The 27,814-nt window shown below is 44.4% G+C and overlaps 1 protein-coding gene across 1 annotated transcript in view; it reads right to left on the minus strand.

Moving 5' to 3' along the window:
• The window catches only part of STS (steroid sulfatase), a 149,521-nt gene that overhangs the window by 42,626 nt on the left and 79,081 nt on the right, over positions 1 to 27,814 (minus strand). Inside the window, exon 6 of the mRNA XM_045537664.1 lies at positions 16,645 to 16,781. Within this exon, the coding sequence (XP_045393620.1) occupies positions 16,645 to 16,781 (137 nt within the window). The remainder of the gene's footprint in view (positions 1 to 16,644; positions 16,782 to 27,814) is intronic.

Genomic DNA, 27,814 nt, shown 5'->3' on the forward strand with positions numbered 1-27,814 from the left:
AGCGCCCCTAAAGCTATTTTAATGAGCAAGCTAGTCCTTCACCTGACCCACAGGTTGGGGGCAGGACTCTAGCGTACCCTCTGAGTTTTAGGATAGATGAGAGTTACAGGAACTGTACCACCTGCTGGTGGCCAGACCCTCCACTGCACAGGTACGATGCGAGGCGTTGTCGCAGGGAGGTAGCCTTAGGGCTGTATCCTGATGCTCTCCAGACCATTTGTCGAGTGGCACAGAGAAATTCTGCTGTCACTGGTCCTAGGAAGGCAGTTCTTTGATGGCTTAAGCAGGATTAGGAGCATCACCAACACCCCAGACATCAGGGCGTATCTGTCACTGTACAAATAGGTTTGTCGTCTCCAGTTAGAAGCAGAGCCCACTTCCCGTAGGTGAACTCGATCTAGTGCTCTTTCCTAAAATAAATGGTCGAGATTTCCAAAAATCCAGTTCTGATATTTTCCTTTGTATGGAGCTCAAGGGACCCACAGATGGAACATTTGAGAGCATATTATTTATCTACAGTATAAAATCAAATTCAAAAGTTTACACAGAAAAGAAAAAGTATAGGACCAAAAAAAAAAAAAAAAAAAAAAAAAAGAGTCCTAATCGGATTCTTCATCTGTATTCCACAAGCTGGTAGTGATACAAAAATAGTGTGCTTCCTTTCGGAGCATTTATCGGTGTTGTTTGTCATGGCTTTTCATTTGATATTTGATGTGAGGGTATTTTTGGGGAGAAGCAAGCAAAATGGCGTAATATTAAAATATTAATAGTTACACAGGAGATGTGGTGTTGTGCCTTTGTGTACTTGGATCCAACGTGACTCTTGCATAAAACACCATGCAGGACTGAACTGGCCACATGCCAGCCGGACATCAAGGTCCGAGGAAGGCATTGGAAATGAAACAGCTGCAAGATGTTTCCAGGAACTAAAAACTAGGAAGAAGAGGGTGAAGGCCACCACACGTTGTATTCCGCCTCCTGAATGACAACAGAAGGCTGGCACCTAACTGCTCTTATGACTGGGCAAGAGAAAAGTGCTCAGACTTGTGCCGTGAACAATTCAGGTTGCATGCAGGCACGTGTGTCTCTCACAGGGAGCGAGGCGCCGTCCTCTCTGAAGGTCGTTGACAGGAGGACAAATCCTGCCCCGACAGCGATGGAGCCATGGACCCAACACCGAATCTCAACTGTTTGTCATTCACCCAGACCCCCCACATCCATTAACTTGGGGCTTATCACCCCTTTTATTACTGTATTCACTTCACACCTCTTCAGTTAACATAAAAATTTCACTCAAAACACGTTAAGAAGTATCCCTCATCATTTTCAAAATAGCTAGGGGAAAGTAAGCAACTGTGACATTAAGAGACCAGTTAGATTAATTTATACATTGTTTCTTTCATTCTGCCGGCGGACCCAAACTGATAAGCAAGACCCTGCACTCAGCATCTGCGTCCCCTAGTGCATTCACATCATATATCAATCAGTGTTCCTTAAACTTTAACAGGCTTCTGCATGGTCTGGGGGCCACGCTGAAAGGAAAAGCTCTGAGCCAGGAAACCCGGAGGGGAGGCCACCCTGGTAACTTGGATTTCTACGAAAAAAAGCTCCTACGTGATGGTGACGGCGCCTTTCCGAGGACCACGCTTTAGGAAGAAAGGTTGCCTGTGACTAAATGTTTAGTCGATGCTGACATAGGATAAAAAGAGCTGGTTGGCATTTCACAGAGTTCAAGAATGACACTGATAATGAGATTTGGCTCGCTTCAGACAATTGAACATGTAACTCTCAAATGCAGTAAATAATCATAATGCACATCTAATTAGGATCATTAAGGCAGCGAAGACACGACAACTGTAAGACGGACAGGTTGCCATTCTACGTGTGACCCTCTCCTTGCTTGGCTCCCGTCTTGCACGTTGGTTCACTCCTGTGAGTCCATACCGCCTCCTGGAGATCCATCCTGGTTCCGTGTTGCATCTGGCTGCTGTGACCACGTTGTGATTCCCTCCACTACGCCCAGCTTTGCCCTCGCCGCCATCGTAAATGTGCCGTTTATCCTCCTGCACTTGCGTCTGCTCTCGCCATCTGGGACGCCGCCACGGCTCTCCTCCGCTGTCTTCTTACATTAACAATAGCTTGTGTTTTTTCCAGGGTGTTGCATTTGCTGGAAATAATCTGAATGACTCCAACTCATGCTCGTGCCCACAGAGCATGCCATTGTTTTCCTGCGTAAATGAGGCAAAAGCAGGGGAAGAACAGAGCCGTTGTGTCACCTCTGTGGAATTTTACTCATGCGTCCCTGGGAGAAAACGCAAGGTCAGCATGCCTGTGGGGCACAGGAAGCCACCCTGGGTCTATGGGGACACCATATCCATCAGGCCATCGACGTCACAGCGGGGGTTTCCCTGAGCCGCGGGCAATCAGACTGCTAGGACATATTTTAAAAGGGAAGTATTCAGGCTGGTGTGGTGGCTCACACCTGTAATCCTAGCACTCTGGGAGGCCGGGGCAGGAGGATGGCTGGAGGTCAGGAGTTCGAGACCAGCCTGAGCAAGAGTGAGACCCCGTCTCTACTAAAAATAGAAAAATTAGCCGGGTGCAGCGGTGGGGCACCTGCAGTCCCAGCTACTCGGGAGGCTGAGGCAGGAGGATGGCTTGAGCCCAGGAGTTTGAGGTTGCTGTGAGCTAGGCTGACGCCACAGCACTCTAGCCCGGGCAACAGAGTGAGACTCTGTCTCAAACAAAACAAAACAAAACAAAAAAAAGGGCAGCATTCAGAGTGAACATAACGTCTGTCCACTCTCCATCCCACTCTACCACTATTGCCTGGACGTTCTCTTCTTATGGAGAGTAAGGATCAGGTCTCCTGGTGCAGCCCCTTGCTGTGTGGAATGGCTGCCACCTGCACTTGCCCTGGGAGGCGACCGGGCTTGGCTGTGCAGTACGGGGTTGGTTGCCCAGACGCTCATGGGACCATTTCTAGGACAGAGGCCAATGCAAAGCTCCAGGAACAGATCTGCCAGAGCTTCCCCAGCAACATCTGACGGGAGGTGCAGCCTTAACCCTCCTGTCTGAGCCAGAGGCCAGGGCCAGGGAGACTGCGAGTACAGCACGGCCAGGGGACATGGACCTCTAGCCAGGAAACCAAGCCCTTCAGACTCCTCCTTATGTGTGAAGCTCTACACACCACCCAAACTCATGTTCATTTTAGGACGAGCTCTTTGCATCCGATTTGGGCATCCAAAAAGCTGAAGATATAAAACTGAAACTGATGCTTCCCTTCGCCGACACCTTGTGCATGAGTCACACATCTGAGCCCTTCTCTCCACTCAAGTTAAAACGTGGACACGCTGACTAACTCCTCGTCCAGCTCCTCGCGTGCGTCTTGCAACCTGCTTAACCACACCACCGCCCGGCTGCCAGCCTGCAGCTGCCCTGAAACATCCTCCTCACTGCGGGGGGACAAAGACAGTTCAGCCGTCAGTCCCGAGAAACAGGTCAGTTCTTTCCTGAAGATCCTTAACGCTAAAGCTACTGCGTGGGCTCTTCCGGGGAACGTGAGGTCCACAGGGGACCCCTTACATGTGAGGTGAAATAGTAATAAAAAAGATAAATGGTGCAAATATCTGTTTACTTTTCCATCATAAACTTTTTTCTCATCCATGACTTTTCCACTCAATGGAATGGAAGCACAGGCACGTTGTCAACAAGGATGCTTTGCACGTCTGCGAAAGGGAAAGTTATAACAATAATGATGACAGCAGCTAGTGTTGGTTGAGCACTTCTCGCCTGCCAGTCAGCACTATGCCAACTACCCTAAATACATGACTTCAATTAATCTAATTAACTAGCTCAATTAATTCAAGCAGGCTGAATAAATTCACAGAGGGGTATCCTTGACTTAGGTTTTTTGACTGAGCCATAGTAGGGCCATGACTTAAAGGCGACAGGTATTCAACCCCATCCTGACCCCTGATTTTGACCTCACTTTTCAAATACATACATGAGTATTCAGTGGACTAGGATTTAGAACACAGCTTTAACCCAGATTCTAACGTGCCTTTTCTTTCTATGTCTCAAGGTATTTAACCGGCAGATTACATGTGCCGGTTGGAAAGGTTTGATGATGGAGGAAGAAGTATTATCCCAAACACCCCTGTACTTCCTACCCATAGCTGCATCCTACTTCTGTCTACCCTTTGCTTAATTTTGAACTCAGACATCCTTTACAGCATGCGAGGCCAACTCAAGAACTTGGGATTTGATGTGATCCCAGAATATAGGAGCTGGGAGAAAAGCACCAAAGGCTGTTGCTCCAGACAGGCTGGTTCTACAAACAACCTGCAGCAACAGAGCAGGAGACTCTGCAGCCGCATCCTCAGTTAACTTCAACTATTCAGAAATCTTTTGCTGCTACTGAGGGGCAGCGGAGGCTCGTGGTTGCTGGGCAGCCTCACACAAGTCACTGTGCCTCCTCAAGCTTTGCCTTCTCACCTACAACCCAGAGATGATGATGAACACACCACGAGGCATAGTTGTGGGGATTAAATTAAGTGATCCATTTAAGGGTTTAGATGCATGGCTAGACTAGACTAAATGCTTTTGCATTTTTAGCTGTTATCATTGAATAAATGTTTATTATTATCCTTGTGGTAGTGGTGGTGGCTGTTATCATGTTGCTATTACTGACATTATTTAAATGCTCCCTTGTATTTTTATTATTCCCGCTTGAATTAATTGGGCAGCTTGATCCCTTGATAATTTATTATCATTTCTTCTCAATGGAAATGATTTATAAACCCATGTTAAACACTATTCATTTTAATTTGAGATGTAAATTCGAGGTAAAATAATATGAGTCCCAGGCTCAAGAATATTAAGTGAAGGTTCTGGCTGTTTAAAAATGGTAACTTTGTTACAGAGTTGATAAGACCCAGAGGTTAATGATTTATGAGTTCAATGAGTTTCGAGAACAAAATCAATATTCTACACAATTAATTTCCAACTAAGTATTACAGCCAAAAGTTTATTTGGTTTCCAAGCCCTTTTCCCCATCCTTCTAATTTCCCCACCACGTACTGTTTTAATCTCTAGGCTAAGGTTGCAGAGACCCTTTTCTGCAGAAAGTTTACTATTTTGTCACACATGCAGATTTACTGGAAACTCAAACAGAAAGTTGAGAGCAGCTAAAAACATACACTATCTCTGTTTCCTTCTTTCTCGCTGTCCTGTTACCATTGGGATTTGCTTTGAGCTGCCCATATGTGTGTAACTGAGGCACACATTTAAAATCAAGAATAGGTTAATGCAGAAAAAAATGCATTTTTGAAGATACGGATTCATGTGCGAGAGCCAAGCATTTCGCACCAATGCAGCGAGAGCAAGCCCTCTCCTGATTACAGCATGTACAAGGCATGTCCAATTGGCAGGTGAATGGGTCACACAAAGAAAGGGTCACGGAGGAAGAGAGCAGAAAATAAGCTCAAAACCGCCCACCCATTCAAGACAGGCAAAGAGAGGCGATGAGGCCGTGCTAATCGTTATGTCCCTTGTGGCCATACCTTGCCCTTAACTTTAATCACACTTCAGTTCTCGATAGTGGCTCTGCGTAGGAATTCTACTCCTCTACTCTTTGAGCAGTCCAATAAACACGTCTGCGGGACTCACGTTCTGCGGCATGAGCAGTTCAACTGGTAAACGCCAGGAGGCTGCCCAAGGGTGCAAGAAGTGTAATCGCAAAGTACGTTCGGCCGTGGAGGGCCAATGAGCCCATGGAGTTGAACGCCAGCGTTTAGACAGCAGTCACCCTGAGGTCATTCTTCCCCCTCCTGAAACAAGGGCAAACCCTACCACCCTGCCCACGGCTGCTTCAAGGGCAGAAAGAGAAACTGCCACCAAGTAGCCGGCAGCTGGCACTTAGTGTGCACTGGAAGAGATGCCCCTGCCGAGGGCCTCCTTCCCAGCACTAGCTGGACCTGTTCAGCAGTGAAGTATGAGGAGAAGCCTGGCGAATTAAGAAACGCTTTGAGTGGGACTTTGGAGCACCTGCAAGCAGAGGGACTGAGAAAATTTGTTAGAATACAGACCCTCCTCCGGGAAGCGGCCATTCTGAGGATGGTCCTCTTGGCATGTAGCACACGCAAAGCAGGACAGATTAGGACAGATAAAGCTCTGGACAAAGCAAGCAGACGCCATCTGCAGAGTCACAAGCAGCTAAGGGATTCAGTGGCCTTTGGTGAGACAGGGTGGAAGGCAAGATGCTCGCTATGACTTGTGTTTTGGTGCATGCATCTCACGCCAGTCCACACGCACACAGATGTACACTCTGCAGCGTGGATTCCGTCAGTACCCCCACACCACGGGTGGTTGTTAGAAGTCTATTTCTACTGTTCTGAGCAAAGATCCCCTTTCTTTCTCCCAATCCAAGTGGGCTGCAACACTCCTTGGCCAATGACAACTGAGCAAGAGCCCACTCTTGTCTAGAAGAGTGGTGCTTTGCACAGAAGCACCCCCGTGCTGGGACGTGCTCGCAGAAAGTTCTGCGAGGATAAAGTTACAAAGAACGGTTAACGCAGAAGCATCTGCCCTATCTGTGAACATGGCAATTTCCTCTATTCCAAAATAAAGTGTAATGTCATTTCACGTCCCTCGTTCCCCTTTGCTTAATTGCAAGGCAGCACAACACCAACCCAAAATGTCAAGTTGTGTAAACAGAGCAAAATAGTTTTTCTCAGAGTCAGTACTCAAAGCTTCAAAGATTGTTAAAGGAGCTTATTTCCCACAGCCTTCCTTCCTCCTAAAGATGGCATATTTACTTGCTGAAACTCAGATGCATAAACGCATTCATAAGACGGTTGTTACTGATGAAACTTGGCAGGCAACAAACAGCCATTGTCAGCCCAGGGATGTGACGGGCAATTCCACCTTCAAATGAGCAAAGTTAAAAGACTTAAAATGCTGTAATTGTGTCATTTTTGTTCTCTTCTGGCTATTGTCTTACCTCCGAATGAAAAAAATATTATGACAACAATGTTCTTTCTATAACAGTTTTCCATAAACTGCAAGTATGATTAGGTGCAAAAGTAAACATTTTGCCATGACTAAAAGGAGATTATGTAGGTGAATGGAGCTGAGTATTTGTTTTAAAATTTAGGTAACTGATAAATGTCATGAGCTACATTATAGTCAGGAGTAACCTGCTGTGAACGACCTTAAATGAGTGAAATTTTGTGTTCAGTACACCAAGCACCCAGGTAATTCCAGACACAGCAGAGGTTTTTTCTGTTTTAATTTTTTTTGCTCCAGTGGAATCTGGGGGTTCCCAAGGAACAAGACCCATTTTGTACTGAGGGGGAGTCATTTATGTAAGAATATACTACTTGGTAAACTGTCTTCCCTTTTTTCTACTTCCTAGGAGCAAATAAAATGACTTAGAGAGTCCTACTGGAAAGCAACTTTCCTTCTCAAATCCTTATATCCCTTCTCTGTCTACCTGCAGAAGAGCATTAACCACTGTCACCCCCAGCTTGATGTCATGACGGAAAGGCAATGTTTGACCACACGGGTTTATTGCAAAAGACTCTACGATAACATGAAAAAACAAAAAAAGTAGGAAAAATATTTACAACATGCAATGGGTTAAATATTAATGTCCTCACTATGTAGATAACCCATACAAATCAATAAGAAAAAGATCCACAATCCAATAGCAAAGTACCCACGGAATATGAACAGAAAATTTTTGGGAGAAGAAATACAACTATGGTCTAAAATATGTGGAGTCTCAACTTGATGTGTAAGAGAAAGGAACATTTAAATAGTGAACTAGCATTTTCTCCTGACAAATATAAAATAGAATGACAATATCTAGGGTTAGCTAGAGTATGCGGAAATCAGCATTCTCATAGATCATGACTGAGTGTCCTATTGTCATGGTGGAAGAAAACAGTATACTATTTGAGGCAGGATCAAAAAAAATTAATTTTTTAAATACTTTTTGGTCTAGCCTTTTAATTTTGCTGAATTTTTTATTTCAAAATTGTTCCCACAAGCACGTACCTTTACAGAAGAGAATATTCACTACAGCACTGCTTGAAACAGGAAAAAGCAATTGGTGGGAACTTGGATGTCCCTCACCGAGGAATGGTTAAATACATTGTGGTGTAAGAAAAATGAAATGCAAATCAAAATGCCGAAAAGGAAAAATGGCCAAATATACAGTTGAGTGAAAAATGAAAATTGCAAAACAGTGTATGGAGTTTGTACGAAATACTCTTAATAGTCATAGCTTACTATTACTAAGCAGTATTGGCAACGTACTACAAATGAAGCCTCTGCAGCTGCCTGTGAATGAGGCTACCCATTGGAGTGAGAGCACCCGAGACATTCCCTGCCTGTGTTGTTTGTGTCTGCATTCTTTGCTTTTGAATAATGTGGATTACTTTGGTGATCAGAAAAAGAATTAGCTAAAATGGGGAAAACACTAAAAAAAAAATGCAGATGACTGAGGTAACAATTAAAAATTTTTCTCTGTTGCAAAGGGGTATGTGACATGCTGCTTCACAAACATGCCAGAACCCTGCTCCTTGAACTGCGTGGAGTCACAGACCTCAGCTGTCAGCTACCTGGTCTGGAGCCCCTGCATGGGTAGAACGCTGCCCGGCTGCGGAGGAGCACGTGCATTCTGGGGTGGTCCGTGAGTGTCTCACGCCCAAGCCCCATCACCCACAAAGACTCCCCAAATACTACTCTGAAAGTGACAATTCATAGAAGATCTCAACATACGTAATTTTATTTCCATTTACTATAAATTCATTTTCTTCCATCAGGAATGCGAGGAGTAGGAAGCTAGATGAAATTACATTCTGGTAACAACGTTGCCTATACTATCTGCGGAAGCCCTGTATGTTAAAAGCATTCAGGAAACACTCCCAAACTGCCAAACAGCACATCATCCTGAAGCTTATTGCAATCGAGCATGTAACTGGAGATTTCTTTATTAAACATGTTTGGCGATTGTGGAGAGAGAATAGCGCGTAAGTGGGTCTGTATTAGACATGCCTTTACGATGCAGGGTTGTCATCACCTCTTAGATGTTTTCCTGAAGTTTCAAAACCTCATTATGCATCTCACATTCAGGTAAACAGCGGTCTGTAGAGGAAACTATTTCATTTCCCTGCCGTCTAGATCTGCTTGAATAAAAAAATCTGTTCATTAGGCAGGGGTGGTTTAATACCAGCCCCTGTCAAAGTCTCTGGGAAGATACTGTCTGTCTGCACGCTCCATTTCATGATTATCTCAGCAATCTCAGCGAGGAGGGTTTACAATGAGCGGATTGGAGGTCATATTTCATCTGATCCAGAGCTAAGCCACTACGGCACACATATACCGAGAGCTGACAGTCTGTCTGGATAAACTGGTGCATTGCCCCCCGCCTTTTTTTTTTTTTTTTGGTTTAACTGCAGTTTCCACTTTAGGGAATCAGCATCACATTAATGTTATTGAATTGAGTAGATTTCACCAAGTCATTTTTTAAAAGTGTGATATAGGATACAGTGGAAGACATAAAAATGTCATGGGCAAACACACACACACACACACACACACACACACACACACACACACACACACACAAAGCCTTTTGAAAATTCCAAAAAAGGAAATTTCCAGTGAAGGAAAACACCAGTGTGAAAATGAAAGTCCAATTTGTTGCTTAAGTTTAAATAATTGTGTCATAGATGCCCTGGCATTCAGAAATAAAAAGCGCTGGCTGAATATGTAAGCTGTACTTTGTAAGCTACAACAACAGTGATAAGCTCTCAGCAACAAACTCAGGAAAGATTCAGCTGCCATAGCTTTCACCGGGTCTTCCTAAAAGTATTGGGGCTTAAGAAAATGTGCTGACCCCCCTGGATAAATGGCAACAGATTTTTTTTTTGGTATTTTAATTATTTCTTTAAAATATCAAAAAAAAAATGACCTCTTTAGAAATCAATAAAATGCAGTACATGTTCATTTTCCTAAAAAAAGAGTTGTTCTCTTTCACTCATCATTTTAGCAAATATTTTATTCTTCAGACATCATAATGCCCAATGCTAAAAATCGTGTAGTGAACTGGTACACTAAATAAGTTGGTACAACCAGTGAATTTTCCTGATATTTTCTTTTTATCACTTGCTTTGTTCCAGCTCTGTCTATATCCTAGGGATTTTCTGTTTATTTTACATCCATGTTGCATTTGTTTTTTAACTGGTTTGTCCTTGGTCTTTTAGTCTAGTTTATGTTATCTTTTTATTTGACATTAGGAAATTTTAGATTTCATGGTACAAAATTTAGCAATCTTTTCCTTGAGGAGTTGTTTATTCTTTGGCTTCTATGCTTAGAAAGACTTTGCTCAATTATGTATCAGATAAACATGTCTCGATATGTTTTCTGGCATTCTTCAGTGGTTCCACTTTCCAAATTCAATCTGCACAGGGAATTTACTTGGATACATGAGGAACAGCAGGAGAACACAATGTGCAAGACAGTACCAGGTTAAAATCCTAGCCAGCATACACTATCCACATTACATTGGGCAAGTTACTTTAGTCTTCTATAATCCAGCTCCTTATAAAATTGACTATCTTGACCATCACCGCTTCGCCCTGCATCTTCCTTCTTTTTATATCATCATCATCATCTTTTTAGTTCCCATCATCTTCTTCCTTATCATTGTCTTCATCATCATCATCATCATCTTCATCATCAACACCATCACCATTATTATATCAGTTAAGGGCATGTAACACACCACAATGTTGGACTCTAATGTGTCAACTATAACGTCACCCCCCCTAAAAATTAAATCATCCTCTTTCCATTAATGTGTAATCCATGCTTAGCCATCTGCCCCAAAAGGCCACCTTTACGTTTATGTGTGATTCTCTTTCTGGGCTTCCTATTCTGTTCCGTCGTTCTGTCTGGTCTGGAGCCAGTGCCACATGGTTCCATTTGTTTATTTTTACTTGAACTGTTTGGAGCATACATTTAAGACAAAATAAAAATTCAAACCGCATTGAAGAATTCACACCACATCCAACCTTCGCCGTGGAAGCAGACAATAGGCTGGGGGTACACTCGCTTTTCCTCAGAAGCTTAAGAGTTTTAAGACAAGATGCTTCCATGCTCTGGTTCTTAGCGCCTCCAATTGCATCCTCCCTGCACATCACATCTTCCAGGATGTGCACCACAGCTATGAAGACACAACGAGCTGCATGTTCCTGGCAGTGAGCTCTCAATGGTGCCCTCATGCCATCGAGCTGACAGATGGAGCTGTCCAGACAGCTCGGGAAGCCAGCTTGCATCAGTGCACACAGACCTCTCCTCTGACTCCCGGACACCTATTAGAAACCTGAAACATTGGCTGGTGACCAACCAAGGAAATAATGTTCAAGCCTCAATGTTGAGTGTTCGATAACACTGGAAGCTCAGTTAATGAATGTGCGGTCCATATGGCTCTACATTCCTCCTTATAAAGTAAACCATTATGCATCCCCTCTCTCTGCCCCACCATAAACCTCCACCATGAAAGTGAATGACGCTCATCTGCCCCGACAATCACAGGGCAGCTGGGCTCGGCGTCTCTGCTGGTGCACTGCAAATCCCATGATCTCCTCAACACCAGGAACGTGCCTTCCATTCAGCACCCTACTGGCATGCCATAGACCTGCAGAAGCCCGGATGGTTCCACCTCTGGAATATAAATGCTCCCAATCTGCCCCAGCCTTCTGACACCTTCCTCACAGTCCTATCTGGATATCCAATCCATTCCCTACCAAGCCACCAGGCCTCTTCTCTCCTCCCACATCGTGGTCATTCTCTTGCTAACCCAAAGTCTGCTGCCCAGTGCCTTTTGTGACACTCCCTGCTGGCAAAATTCCAATCGTCAATCAATCTAATGACCCTACTCGCTATCCTCACATTGGACTGAAAATCACACAATTCCACATACTGATGCCAACACCAGTTCAGAGCAGAGCTGACCTCAGACACAGCCCTTGGTGCAGAGTCCTCCCTTCCTCCTGAAATCGTTACCCAACCTCATTGACCCCCACTCCTCAAATACGCTCTCTCTGCCATCCACTACGATTCTGAGGTTTATGGGAGTACACTCACTTGTCCCTTTTCACCTCTTCCTGATGTCTCTGAAGTGCTTGTTGGTGTTGATCCTCCTTCCTTGAAATGCTCCCTGCCCCTGAATTCCCTGACCCCACTTCTTAGTCTCTGGCTGCTCTGTGAGTTTCCTTTTGGGCAGGGATGGGGGGGTTCTTCCCATTTTGGCCTTCCTTTCAGTGTTCTAGTGGACCTGCCATTGCCAGTGTGCACCAGAAGTAAGCACATTACTTTCATGCTTTCAAGAAGGTCCCATTGATCTAAAATATGAATGTTTAAGAAACCCAAGACAGAAAAGCAATGCATTGCATCCTGAGGGAAACAAACAACCTGCGGTCCAGGCTACATTCTGTATAGAACGAGGAATGACAAAGAGAACATGGGCATTGCTTTTTTAGGTCTTACAGTTTTTGAGAAGTAGAGACACAAAGGTTGATTTCTAAACTCTGGATTTAGATGGAGATAAACTGTGGGTCATAAGTTCCTCCACTGCCTTAAACATTTCTGCAGGGTAATCTTACTCCACACCCATGGTTGGACCGTTATCTACATATACAGGAGAAAAGCATGACAGCCGTATTCATGACTGTGTCCCTAGCAATTCCTGGCACCTTAGATGGGGGCTTGTAAATACCAGGCACATGTTCTCCAATATTTCACTTTTCAAATCTACTTGCTAAGTACCTACTATATGCCCAGTCCATAGGATTCTAAAAGTAGATGCCTTCTATTGACACATAAACTAAACCAGAGCACTTGTACACAGGTAAACGAGCCTGTTCACGGAAGGGGTATTCACTGCATGTTGAGGTCCGTGCCCCCATGGCTATTTCAGTCCAGCCACCCTAGAAAGAGTCTAGTTTGGAATAGATAATCCATCAGAACCAGGTCCCATAAGCCAGACCCTGGTTAGAACTACATAGGTTTGAAGGACTTCTTGACCAATACCCAAAGCTCCCAACTGGTGGAGTTTTCTTGCAATTCTTGAGGTTCCGGTCTCTCCTCTGAGGCCTTGTAAATGAGACCCTCCAACTTTTTCTCCAACTCTCGAGAAGAGCCGGATGTGGGGCCCTTGCTGCCATGCTGAGTGGCACATGACTGGCCATGTGTCAGGCATGGTAAGGACAGACGCATTCTCTGCCATCTCCCTGGCTCAGAGCGCTCACCCCGCCCCCCACCCCCACCCCAAGAAACTGAGGGCCGGCTTGCGAGGCTCAGCCACTAGGGGGTGCCAAGCTGGAGATACCGAGCAACTGAACACCAAACTCAGCAAGCCCAGGACGCTGGTGTTTCTTCCACCATTCCTGTTTGAAAGAGAATCTCACATAAACCATTTCATTCCAGCCCTTAGTGGTGGCAGGAATCCTTCTGTTTTTATTAGAAAGGTTTGACCTGAAACCAGAGATTTGTTTTAGCATCCACCTGATTGTTCTCTGCTTGCATTTCTCTTCATGAGAGCACAGAATTTGCTAGTCTAATCCTGAGCAAGGGCTGATTTATGATTCCTGCGTGTGGTTCTATTAATAGCACAGGGGGCTCTAAGTGCACACTGACTGCATGCAAATTCTGCCGACAGACTGCAGCCATGAGCACTAGGATGGTGTAAGCTGTAGATAAGAACCACCCACCGGAGGGAACTACGTCCATCCCTCCACCAGCTCCCTCCACGCCCCCTCCCGTGAACAGGTCTGTGGTCAATGTCAGCCTACTTCCAATGATAGAAAAACGGCCAGAATGACATGCCCCCAAAACGCCTGGTGCACATTTGAAAACAAATACAATTTTACACATTTGTTCCTCCCCAACGCTCGGCTGCTTCAGAATTAATTGGACTGAAAATCAGACTCTGCGGTAGCAGCAGGATTGCCCAGGGAACTCCACTGCGGGCGGGTCCGGTTGTACCCACCGGCCACGTACGTCCACCTTTCCCCCCTTGCTTGTTCCAAACCGCTCAAGCGCTTCACCTGCACCTCCCTAGGGATAGTCCCCACTTTCTGCCCAGCGCTGTGATAAGAATTTTAAGTCTCTTAGTAGCCTCTCTGTTCCCTTAAGCCAAGAGTGTTACCATTATTGAACTCCTCTCTCCAAAACACTTAGGCACCCAGTTGGCACCCAGAAAACGTGACCAATGAATGAGCTAACACTGTCCCAGAGATCTGCTGTTGGCCATGCACAGCAATGACGCAAGCTTTGTGAGAAAGAAGAGGAACAAGGCAGTGTAGACACAAGGCAGCGGCATGTGAACATCTTTTCATCCATTATGAGTTCTGCAACCTGAGGTGCATGTCCTTAACCTCCCCAACAGAATGGGCAGCACACAAGGAGGCCACACATGCGACCTCTGGCCAGGCCAAGCTCTCAAGGACGGTCACTGGGATGATTTAAAAAGTGCCGCCCCCGCCTTCGAATTTGCACGGCAGTATTACAGTCCCAGGAGTTTAACCCTGCGTGGTTTTACTGCAAAGCCCCTTCTGTAGCTCTCACGTCATCTCTGTGGAGTCAGTCTCTCTCCAGTTACAAAAACAACACAAGACAGGGCCAGCACCCAGCTAGGAATCAGGCAGTAACGTGGGATCCATAATTTGTATCCCCAAACTATGGGGTGGAGTGGGCCATGGTGGACAGTCAGATAATAAAGGTTCTTTGCTGCAAATACACCTTTCCAGGCACAGAGAAACATGCCGTGGAGAAAGGGATGCACCCTCAAAATTATGCTGCCCTGAGGTTTTGAAAAAACATGCTGTGAATGACTGAGATGTGCCCGTCCTAGTCCACTGCTCCTATCTCAGTTGTTCTTTGTGCAGGGAGCAGTTCTTTTAAAGCAAATAACCCTCTTTCATTTTATTACATAATTATTCAGAGTGCTGTAGTCCCTTTCGGTGTAATGATGAAAGGCCTTTCTTGGAAACAAGGACTGTTTCTCAAAACACTCAGAAGTATTGGACTTATAAAACAAAAACTTCCTGAAAAATTAATGTAATGCCTAGGGGAAGGGTTTTATCTTTCGGCAAAAAAAAGAAAAAAAAAAAAAAAAAGAACACAATCATCTATAAATATGATATCAGGGTCTAATGCAGGTCTCAAAGATTGAAAAATACTCTCTAAATATTCCAGTGGGAACTAGTAGTAAGCCCACACTGGAAGTTATAATTTCTAATGAGTCAGAGGAGACATGTGTACCAGCATATTATAATTAAATAAAATTTAATCAATAGGTGTGATGATGTCAGCGTGAGGTTGCTTGCTACCCAACAGGAGTCTGAGAGTTGTATAAGAAATCAGACACATTAAAATATAACACTCATTAAGGAGATAAAATATTCTACTGATTTACACTACAGAATAGTCCACTGATTTATACTACTAAGATGTGAAATGTGTAAACTGATTTACATGCAACATTTTAGAAAGGAAAAAATAAAAGGAAGCAGGCTTGTACTGAGACATGTGAAAGCCCTAAGCACAATGCATCCTTCTTATAAATCTCGTTAGGGAGAATGTTCTGGTTTTGCTTTTCTGAGTTAGTATTACAAATGATACTCATTCTCGTTATAGTATAGAATCACACACTGCTAGAGAAAAAAGAAACTTAGGACTTGTCTAGTCTGACTTCTTCCTACCCAGATCACGGATGAGAGGCTTTGAGATTTAAGACATCTCCCAAGTTCACAGGGATAATTAAAGAAAGATCTAGAAGCTGGAAGAAGAGTCCAGTCTTCCTGTTTCTTAAGCTGGCGCTCCTTTTGTGATTTAAAACAACATAGAGCAAACTTGTTCGTATAATCACCATAGTAGGGACCATCACTGCAATCAATTTGCTGCTTAAAATGAATGGGGAGAACGAACTCCGTGGCACCAAGGCACCTAGATGGAAAGGGGATGGCTGTCCCACACTGATATGGAGGACAGATTTTCTAACTAAGCCTCCAACAGCAAGTCTTTCCAGTATCTCTGAAAAATGCCCTATTTCTCAGAAATACGGTGATTGCCCTAGGAAAAGGGAGAAAGGACAGGAAGCAGAAGAGCTCTGTGCAGTGCTCAGAGGCATCAAGAACACGCGGGCCCAGGCGTGTCGCCTTGGGAGGGTCTCCAAGGCGGTAGACCCCTGCAGGTGTTCTGCATCCAAACCCACCGCCTGTCCAACTGTGCTAATGACGAGGCGCCATTCGTGTTCCAGTGTTGACAGAGCAAGAGATGACAAGGACCAGCGCTGCGGCTCCTTTTCTCCGTTAATCTCCTCAGTCGCCAGCCCACAGACGCAGACCTCCCCCGAGATGTAGCCCCTGGCAACTGCAAACACGCACTTGGGGCTGAAGCTGCTTCTGTACTTGGTTTACCTTTGCAAATTACGTGTTTTTGGTGACCTTAGAAAACACACACACATTTGCCGTCTCTAAAGGCATCAGGAACACAGGTAGAAATTCGCAGGAAAAGAGACAGACGCAGGTGAAGACCCTCGCTTTCTAAGCGCACACGAGACGCACGTACCCACGCTCCAGTCCATCTCCTCCGCAGCGTCCCCATACGCGCCGTGCTGGCTTTTGCCCACGAAGTCCCGGTTGGAGAAGAGGGCCGTGTGCACGTGGAGGTAAGACAAGAAAAGCAGGAATGGCCTCTCAGTGCTCCTGCAAAGAAAAGAAAAGAAAAGCCAAGGGCAATGTAAATATGCCCACCACCATGGTGACTAGGGTCAACCTATTATTATTATACACTGCCGTTTGAAAATTCGCAGAATACCACACTTCAACAGCCTAGGATGGGACGTGGTATTCAGAGAAAGGTAAGTGTCTGAGTGTCTACAAAGTGGCTTACTATTACCCTCTATGGATCAGCAAACTGAAGTATTATGTCATTACAACATCCTCCACTGACACAATTCAGGAGAAAATGAAATGGAAAGTTGTCCATATTTTGTTTTTTTTTTTTATTCTATTCTTCCGTCTCTATATGGTGATTAATATGAATTCAACCAGCTTGAAAACAGCATTCTCTGGGAAAAAAGTTTATACCCATACACACAACTAATAAAGACAGTATCTTTTTTCTTTTTAATTGACAAATAATAATTGTATTTCTTTATGAGGTACGATGTGATGTTACAATATATGTATACATTGTGTAATGATTAAACCAAACTAACCAACACATTCACCTCCTCATATAATTTAAAATCTCTCTTAGCAATTTTGAAATATAGAATACACTGTCATTAAGTATTGTCACCCAGCTGTGCAACAGGTCACCAAAACTTACTCCTCTTATCTAACTGAGTCTTTTCTATCTTCTAACCAACATCTCCCCTTTTCCCATTCGCTCTCCACCTCCAGCCCCTGGTAACTACCGTTCTACTCTCTGATTCTAGGAGCCCGACGTTTTCAGATTCCACGTATCAGTGAGATCCTGTGATATCCGTCTCGCTGTGCCTGGTTGGTTACACTCAGCTTAGTGTCCTCCGGGTCCATCCATGTTGCCACAAATGACAGCATGTCCTTTTTTAATGCTGTATAATATTCCATTGTGCTACTTCCATCAACACCTGTTTAACACCAGTGTAATTCTGTGGCTGTTGTTATCGACACAACGCCCCTCCTCCACAACAGAACGTGTCTCTCAAAAGGAACGCTCAATTGTCAATACCCAAATTTTAGAAGGTAAATGGAACATTCCTTGAACTGGCCCACACGAATAGTTTAATCTAGAGAGATGAATGGTATTACAAAATATGAGTTAATGCAGAGTGCACCTAAACCTCCTTCACTGGAATCGAGTAGAACAGGTAGGAGCTACAGAGGTCTGCGTCACAGTGAGCGTGTGGCCCTTGCTACAATGGCCATGCGTGATGTTATCGTGTAAAGGCTGCAGTTTCACAGCCGAGTCTGCTGAAAGGGAGCAGTTAGGCACATTGTTGTTCTTTCATCCGGTTGACCTCTGAGAAATGCACTTACTGCTGCATCTCAATGTCACACGACAGGCTGTCTTTACCTCTGTCTGGGAAATGACCAGGAGTTCCTTCCCTTGTGGGTATACTGAGTGAGTGGCCTTTTTGAAAGCTACTGGGGCACAGGACACATGTCCACTGCCCAGCGCAGGCGCATGCAGCTCTCGGAGATGGCTGTAAGGACCTGCGATGCTCAGAGGAGACACACCTTAACGACAGCCACTGCCTTACTGTCCACCCTCCATGCCTTGCTGTCACCTGATTCAAGCTCTCCCTTTAACGACTTCTGTGAACTCGGGTGGATTCTTTAAATATCTAGGCTTCAGGTTCATCTTCAAAACACGAAGAGTTCTGATCCTGATGCCAACACTCACAAACCCCAAACTCTACCCCAGTGAACACAAGTAGTCCCCAAATAGGGCTTGCATATTCACACATCAGTGCCCTGAGCGTGACAATCTCTCTGCCTTAAACTCACACTTCCTCCTCTCCCTAGAAAATAGTCACTGTTCAGAAGCCATCCCCAGTGCCACCAGCTCTGAGATGCTGATCCCCTGTTCCCAGGCAGACCTGTGAGCACTGAGCCTTTGGTGTCTTCAGCTGAATACCTGGGCCCTGGCCCCATGCCTGCCCTCTAGAAGGTGCTCAGCAATACTGCCAAAGGAGCGAGTGAATGAAGGAGTGGATGGCTGCATGGATGCAACTTCTAATAAATTGCACAAGAACCACAAAAAAATCAATTATCTGCCCTCTTCTCCCGCCAGACCACAAGCTGAGGCACATTGTTTACATTGATGTGTTCCTGGCACCTGCCCAGTGATTGGCAGGTGGCATAAATCCAGCGTCTACTGGATGAACTACTTCGCCAGCCTTGTCAGTGCCGGGAGCCCCACTCGCAGTCCCAGCAACTGCTGGGACCTGTGAATGCAAAGCGCTTCATGTAAAAATTGCTCCAGAGTAGGCATTACTACACCTAGCTTGTATCCTAAGTCTCTTGTCATTTCCAAGGGATCAGAGTGATTATTAAGAGATGTTTGACATCAGTGCCAGCCACTAAAAGTCCTGAAGAAATAATACACTTAATTAAATTAATTTTGCTTTCTTTTGTATTTTTGGATACCTTAACTCTTCATGAATGCCAAAAACACTTCAAGCTGAGGATTGTGTATCACAGCTCTAATAACTTTACTTTGAAAAAATAAATGGATGTATACTTTTCTAAATGCATTTATAATCTGATAATGTTAATACAGCTCACACTCCTTCCTTTAGCCCATACAGCTGGGTCTGAGTCAACTCCTCAGATCGACTGGCTGTAACACTTTCCTTTTAAGGTTGGTCCTCACATTTATTAACCCCTGGTCCTCTGAAATAGAAAATAAGCACAAAACATCACACTTTCCTTGAGAGCTGATCCAGACATCTCCTGTTCTCTGAAAACAGGCAGGTCAAATCCAACACGTTATTGGTAACCATTGGTACTGTGTTTTATCATTCCAGCATCTGGTGGCAAATTTTGTCATTTGTTTTTTACAAAAATATGAAATGAGAGAATGGTGTTATTATTTCATAGCCAAGAAAGAAGAAGAAGAAAAAGGAAGAGGAGGAAGAGGAGGAAGAAGAAGGGGAAGAGAAAGAGGAGGAGGAGGAAGAAGAGGAGGAACAAGAGGAGGAGGAAGAAGGAGGAGGAGGAGGAGAAGAAGTAGTAGTTGTTATATGTGTCTTGTCTCACCTCTCACAATGACTGGAATCAGAAATCATGACATTAGAACCCATAGAATGTGATCTAAAACTCTCACCATTATATCTTGGGAAAAAAAAAGGTAGAGATACTAATGGTCAGATGGAGGAACTGGAACTGTCATCCTGGCTGTGACCTACACACGACAACATCTACCAAGCTGTGTCTTTGGCCATTTCTGAGGGTGGATGCCCTTGAGGAACCTGGCAGAACTGAAAGTACACCACGACATCAGAGACTTTGCCACAAACGCTGCCTATGACGTCTCCACCCTAGGTGTCATGGGGATGTTCACTCACACCTGGACAAGTCGCACCTGCTTCCCCAGAACCACACTGAGCTCCCCAAAGCTGGCTTAGAGTCCTCAAAAGGAACATGAAATTACACTTTCATGCTTGTTCCTAAATAGGGAGTTACATTATGTATGAGAACAATTCTCTGCAAATTCACTCTCATCTGTTCTCCCATTTATTTTTAGATTTAAAGTTAAGGAAAATAGTCAAGGAATCTTAAAAAGTCAATCTTCGTAGCACAGTATATGGTCATAGCTGCAAATATGGGATGTGACTGACAGCACTTGTGAGAATGAAGAGCTATTGCATGGATTGAAATGCCCAACACTGGGCTCCAGTCCAGTTCCAACTTGGATTCTCTAATTTTGGATAGTAATCCTTTTGTCCAAAAGTTAAAAAAAATATATGAAGAAGAAAGAGGCAGCTGTCCATGTGATTGGCAGGATCACAAGATAGATGTGATCATATATGTCTCAGCATATTAAAATGTGAGGATGGAATTTAAAAAGAAAGGATAAAGATGGCACAATAAGCAAATAAGGGAGCCCCAAGATAAACACTGGTTCAGGAAGAAGGTAAGAGTGGTTGAGTCAAAGACTCGAGTTTCATAATTCAATCTAGGCTACGGAATGTGACTTCTACCCTGGAATTGCAGGAGGACCCTCTGGAGAAGGGGAGAAGGGACTTAATGCATTGATTATTAAGGTGCACATATTTATACAATTCTTTTTGTATCATCTCTTTATAAAGCAACAGTTTTTCATTCAGTAGGGGAGACATCATGGATACCAGCACTTTAAGGATATGTTATGTATCTATGTCCTGCATGTCACAGCAGAATGATTGGGTTTTCTATACAAAAATAAACCTGGAAAACATAAAAATAGCCTATCTGGCTTGCAAAAACACCGTAGCAAGAAGATTTACCATCCAGGAATAGAAGTATAATCAACGGCACATGGGAATGTGGCCAGACAGACATAAATCATCAGCTTTCCTGCACACCTGGGGTCTGATTGACAGCTCGTGCCCAGGTGAAGGAATTCTCACTTGGTAATGTCCTTTGGGCGTGCAGGAAGGGCCACGTACCTCATGGCCAGGCCCATGAGAAAGATCCGGGGCTCCCTTCCTCGCTACGACCTTGAAAACTGACTGATCCATCAGCGGGTTGGTGGGAGGGAGATTTCTCAATAATAGTTTAATTCTTTTTTTATTAGCTGGAGCACTTCAGTAAACAACTCTTTTGAAAATTTATTGCTACTGTCTTGAACACGGTACAGAAAGATAGAACTTTCCTCTGCCACATGCCTCTGCTCCATTTGTTAAAAATACAGAAGGCAGCTCTGAGCCCTCCCAGCAATGTGTAATCATTCCAATCGCAGAGTAAGAAGATTTACATCCTGTGGGGATAGGAGTGAGAACCCAGGCAAGAAGATGCCTAAGGCATTCGTTTTGGTTTTTTTTTTTTTCTGTCTGCCACAGACTAGACTTTTTTACAGTCTTGAGTATAACATCCCTTTGAGCGTTTGACCTTTACTATTCCACTAGCATCCGAACTTGAGTCAGCACAAGGAATGACATGTATGCAAATGGGGTGTCTGTTGATTCTTTCCGAACCCCTCTGCTGCTGGTAACTAGACTACGGCATAAATCAGACAACAGCACCCACTACGTCACCCCTCTGGAGTTTATGTGACTGCCGCTGTGCACGGCAGATGCACTCACACACCCAGCTGTTCATGTCTTCTGTGGATGCATTTCCCAGCTATTAAACAAATGCTCTGCTGACACTCAGGACTAGGCACTAGAGACACAAAGGGAAGCTGGACGGGACCCTGCCATCAGCCACCTGTGCCTTCGACAAGAGCATCGACGGTTAGCCTGGGCTGTCTTACACGCCGCCGCGTAGCGCCTCGGACAATTCTTTAATTATGTAACTTTTCCACTTTTCCACTAGGAATGTGTGTGAGGGTCCTTACAAATTAAATCTGATTTATTTTTCTATCTGTAAATTAAAATCAGTACCACCCTTATTCCTTCCTGACTTAAACTCTTCTCTAAACTAATGAAACCCTCTCAAGATCCCTTCATTCAAAAAGACACTGGGGCAAATCGCAGCTATTCATTGCAGCCGCTTACACCGCGGCCAGCGGGAAATGTGAAAGGCCAGGTTGCGGGACCCTGCAAAGGCACGGCAGGATTTTGACAGTGCACAACTGTGAGGGCCGTACAGAGACCAGGACAAAAGGTCCGGGAGCGGCGTTCATCAGAGTTAGAAAAAGGAGATCTCACCACTCTGGGAAGTCAGAGATTAAAAACACACCCCTCCACCATTTCCAAATTTCGGATGTGTTATTTGCAGACCCTTTGCTAAAGGACCCATTTATGAAGGACAACAGTGATCTTATACTGAGCTCAACTGAAAATGATTAGCTTTAATTTAACTTCTAACTATAGCATCTCAAAATGCACATGTACGTATATTTAATGTATCGGTATGTTTTATAGAAACCAGGGCCTGGAAAATAGAATAGTCACAGCAAATTTCATATGAATTTGTAAACCCAATAGCTGGATATCATAAGCTACACAAATTATGTGGCTGTGTAGAAAGTCATCGTCGTTGTTGGAAATTCACCCTTCAAGGTGAGCGTGTGCGTACTTCCAGAGAAAAACAGAAAGCAATCTCTTTCAACTTAAATGTGTTTCCTAGCAATGAAGCACTGTTTCCGATGAAGTCAGAGAGCAAGGGGACAGACGTATCTGGCTCTTCACAAAGCAGAACGACCAAGGTCTGCTTCCCTCTATTGCAGATGACGTAAAACATGAATCTCGTTCTACCCACCGGCATGACACCTTGTTAAAATTTAGCCTTGACTTGAACTAAAGAAAAAGAAACTGTTTTGTGCATAAAATTAACTTGCTGAATTCACCCATCATCCTGCACCCTTTATTTTCTTTTGAGCCTATCTTGGTACTTCTCCATCACCATGGTGATGACAGCATTCCTGACATTGTTGTTTATATAGGAATTACAGAGATGCGTTCTCCTCTCTTGCCTGGGCAAGGGCACTGGACCCAGACTTTTCTATCTGGAGAAAGAGTGCTAAGAGACCCGTACAAGGCCCTGGTGTTCTTCCAACTAATCCTCACTCAGACCTCAACAACAAATTTGCCACACTAGAATCTGCACAAGAGCAAAGATTTACGCAACTCTTTATGGTCCACTCCAACTGAGAAGGTTGAGCTGGCTCTGTGTTTAAATCCGGCCTCTACCATTACCTGTGGGGCTTTGGCTCTTTACTCAAAGGTGTTGAGCCTCAAAGTTTCTCCACGATCACACATCTGCGTGCCGATCTCACGAGGTCGTCATGTGGTATGAAAGATCCCCCGCGCCTGAGGTATAATTGGCAACCGCTCGACAGGTGCCCATTGCTCTCACACACGCCCCAGACCGTGTTCCCATTCACGCTGTGCCCCTAAAGCAGACCTGCTTCACACCGCACTGAGAAGAGGGCTGCCGAAACCCAGAGCTGCGGTGATGGGATGACCTTGCAGGACACATACGGAGAGCTCTGTATCTGCACAAAAAATGTACAGTTCACTCCTCCCTGTAAGAACAGCAAGGATTTCTTGCTCATTAAAGTGTATTCAGGATGACCCGTCTCCTGAATTGCTATACAGCGTATAACATATGGTGAGCTAAATATCCTGCTCTCTAATAATAGAAGCATCTCCCCAAGATAAATCCATCCCTGAAAGAATAAATTAGGTCAAAGATTGTAGAGTGGGTGGTTATGTATTCTAATTCACCACGCGCCTCAACTTGAAAGCATGCACTTGCCATCCCAGGCCACAAACCAGAGTTGGCCAAACAGACCTCGTCTGCGAGAATCACAAACCCATGAAGCATGAAGCACGTTTGCCCGACGCCCTTGTCATTCATATCCCAACATCTCACGCTGGCATCTCAGGAACCAGCCCTTGAGTATAAATCACATCAGCAACGCGGCACAGAGAAAGATCGTAAATTTTAGAAATAAGAGCTTAAATCATTTTCCTCACCGAAACTTTGATGTATGAACGGAGGGGGAGCTACACACACACAAAAATTGTTTTTTATGTGAAACCATCTAAATAAGGCATGGATTGCAATTGGGAAATTTTGAATTCAAAAGCATTTTGAGAAAATTCCGCTACCATTACCATTGCTTTGATTAGGCATTCCTTTTTTGGCTTCTGACTAACTCTACATCCATTTCTCGCAAAGGTGCTAAGACCTGCCCAAATTGCTCAGGATGTTCTGACTAACGAGAGAACACATATAAATGTGGCTTCAGATCCCTGAAAGAACGTTCTGTGAACATGGTGGTATCACCGTCATTAGGATTCTTTGGTGGCACATCAAGGCCATTCTTTTAATTCAGTGACTCAGATAACTAACAACACAGGAAGACAATTATCCCAGGATAATTTTACCTAGAAGCTTTAAATCTTTGTGTCTTCAGACAATATCTGTAAGAAGCTTTTTGTGAATGGCATCACAGTATACAAAATGCTGTTACAGTATTTTCACTAATATTGACCATGAATTGTGCCAATGTGGACGGTAGCTATTTATACTAGGATCATCTATACTGAAGAAAAGAAATCTTTTTTTTTTTTTTTAATAACTCAATAACCATCACCTCCAACTACTGCTAGAACATCTTAAATCTCTTGTTCTGGAAGAAAATTGCAGAAACCTCAATATAATCACGATAATCTGGCCGGGCTTCCACATCCTTACGATAATCAAATTTGGTCTCATCTCCTCCCAAAATAATATGCTGAGGAGTCCAATAACATGCCTTGTAATCATATGAATATTCACGTACTCAGTAGATCAAATCATTTCAAAATATAACAAGTTATAACAAGCGACTAACCCTGGAAGCTGAATGTCATTGCTGAACCTTACCATGGTATAAGGGACATTATGTTAAAGTCCACGCTGTCTGTTTTTGAGAGATTGCTAGTAGAGGAAGGGTGATATACGCATGTCCAGATATTCCAGCAAATATGCCAAACAGCACGCTGTGTGTGGCATTTTGCCGTGAGTGGACTGTCTGACAGTGCCCGTGGAGTGCTGCCCCAGCCTGGAGTGGCTGTGCTCCCACTCACAAAGCTCAGTCGAGCTAACCCACCAGGTAAGAGCTTCATCAGTCACACAGCCTGTGACCCACTGGTGAGCCAGGAAATTAATTTACGGTCACAACCAGATCCTTTTCTAAAGAAAGAGAACAGAGCAGGATGGGACAGAAAGTATCAGAGGTGACCACCCTGGTAAGAATAAAAGATCATTTCAGGAAGCTCTTGTATCAGTCACATATCTGTGTACTTCTTACCAGACGATGATGTGACATGTGTATCTTACGAGGTTCTAAGCCTTTTACATTAAATTGCCTGTTGGCGTCACCTTCTAAAGAAATCCAGGTGACAAATAATTGTGTTGTTTGTCCACAGGAGCCAAAGTGTTTCTCAGCATGTCCTACGGAACACCCGGTGTGGAACCCCGGGGGGCTTGTTGAAATGCCTACCCACGACTTCACTTCAGTACCACTCCGGGGGCGTCTCTAGAGGAGAGCGTGGCCACCTTCAGCTATGATCACACCCCAGGTTTTTATTACACAACGTCTGCAGAATCACTCTTCTACCCCCACAGTCAAGGACTCTCCTCCTCTTCCCTTCTCTAGCTACCTGCAGGAAGTCATAATGATCCTATTTGATGTGCCACCATGTCCTAGGCTAGCAAAGGACAGCTCTGAACCAAGCGCCATGCCCAGGGGGCAGATGGCCAGTCCCTCATCAGCCTGTGTGGGCTGACCTTAGGCACTGATCACTGGGCAGCATCTCTGTGCAAAGAATAACTGAAATAAATGCTCAGGCGTGATTGACAGCTGGAACTCTCCCTCTCTCTCTTGGGAATTGCATGACGTCCGTCACCATGCCATTTACTGCCAGCAGGATCCGATGGGTTTCTGCAGCATTTGGTGCCTGGGTGAGACCAGCTGTCAGTGTAGGTGTGGCATGACGGGGCCCTACTTACCAGACCGCGAAGTTCACCCAGGACAGCCACCCAGGCTGCCCGAATGATGCCCACGAAGGACCCATAGTCCTTCCAGAGCATGCTTTGCCACCCAAACCTGTGAAAATCATGACAAACAGCCCACGTCCGACCTGAATTCTGATAGATGGATAAATAGTTAGTTACTTACGGGACTTTTAGTGGTTATCATCCACCCTGGGAGGGACCCTCCTTATTCTCTACATTCATCCTTGCTGCTCCCTAAATACACAGCTCCTACAACTGTCCTCGGAAATCAATTTCAATAATTCCTCTCTTTGTAGATTAAATACATACATGTATGTACACAACCAAACTATTTGCGTTGTTTTCTTTAATGTACTCTATTTTGCCCTGATGAAAATATTGAAATCTTGGGGAACAATACACTTCATATCAACCCTTCCAATACAGTCGTGCATCGCTTAACGACGGGATTCATTCTGAGAAGTGTATCACTAGGGATCTCGCTGCTGTGCAAACACCCTAGAGTGTATTTCCACAAACCTAGATGGTACGCCTACTACACAACCAGGCTGTGTGGTACAGCCACGGCTCCTAGGCTGAATATTGCAGGCAATTGTAACACAGGGCAGGCATTTGTGCATCTACACGTGTCTCAACATAGAAAAGGAACAATGAAAATATGGTAGACAGGAAATGGCGCACCTGTATAGGGCAGCACCATTGCAGTATCTTATGGGACAACCATCGTAGATGTGCTTCAGCTGGTAATCGACATGTCCTTATGTGCTGCATGATTGTAATTTTATAATAAATTAGCCCCTTAGTTTTCATTTCTCTACAAAAGTGTGCAAATTCCTTCAACCTCCACTCACATACCCTCCACTCATACAGCCACTCATTTTTAAAACTCCAATCTCGTGTTGACTTTTCTCCTCATGTGCCTGCCTTCTGCACTTACAAATATCTGTTAAACGTCAGTTTGCCTCCAGTCTCACTAAGTAGGTGTTTGCTCACATGTTCTTTTACGTTTTTGTTCCCGACTCTGCCCTTTCTCTCCAGCTGTTCATTATCTTTCCATAGGGGCTTTATTAAATGTCAGCAGTTTCCAAATGGAGTTCTCTGTCCCAGATTAACCCAAGCACTACGCCTTTTATTCCTCTGACACACTTAGCTTCTAATAAAATCTCAAATTTATTTTAAAGCTGAAATATTCCTCAGCTTTAAAGGGAATTTGAAAATCACTGCTCCTGGTGGATGATGCTATGTGTTCTCCAAGATACGTTTCCCTTTCTTCTTCCTGAGCACAAAGGGCGACTGCACCTTAGCCCTTTGTCAAGTCAGGTGGGAGATACGGTGACCTCTGAATGGAAGCGATATGCATCCCTTTCACCATGAGGTAAGGGAAAGGCCCCAAGTGACCCTCCAACTCTGTTCTCTTGTGGTTGCAACTGGACAGGCCATCTCTTGAGATGACAGAGCCACAAGATCTCAGCAACCCGGATCCCCGAGTCTCCATGGGGAGCACAGCTTCCCTGGAGCACCACTCGATCAGTAATACATTTTGCACAGGCAACAAATAAATATTCAAGTGCTAATCCAATGAGATGTTGTCG

The sequence above is a fragment of the Lemur catta genome, chromosome X (assembly GCF_020740605.2).
Source record: "Lemur catta isolate mLemCat1 chromosome X, mLemCat1.pri, whole genome shotgun sequence".
NCBI classification, from domain to species: domain Eukaryota; kingdom Metazoa; phylum Chordata; class Mammalia; order Primates; family Lemuridae; genus Lemur; species Lemur catta.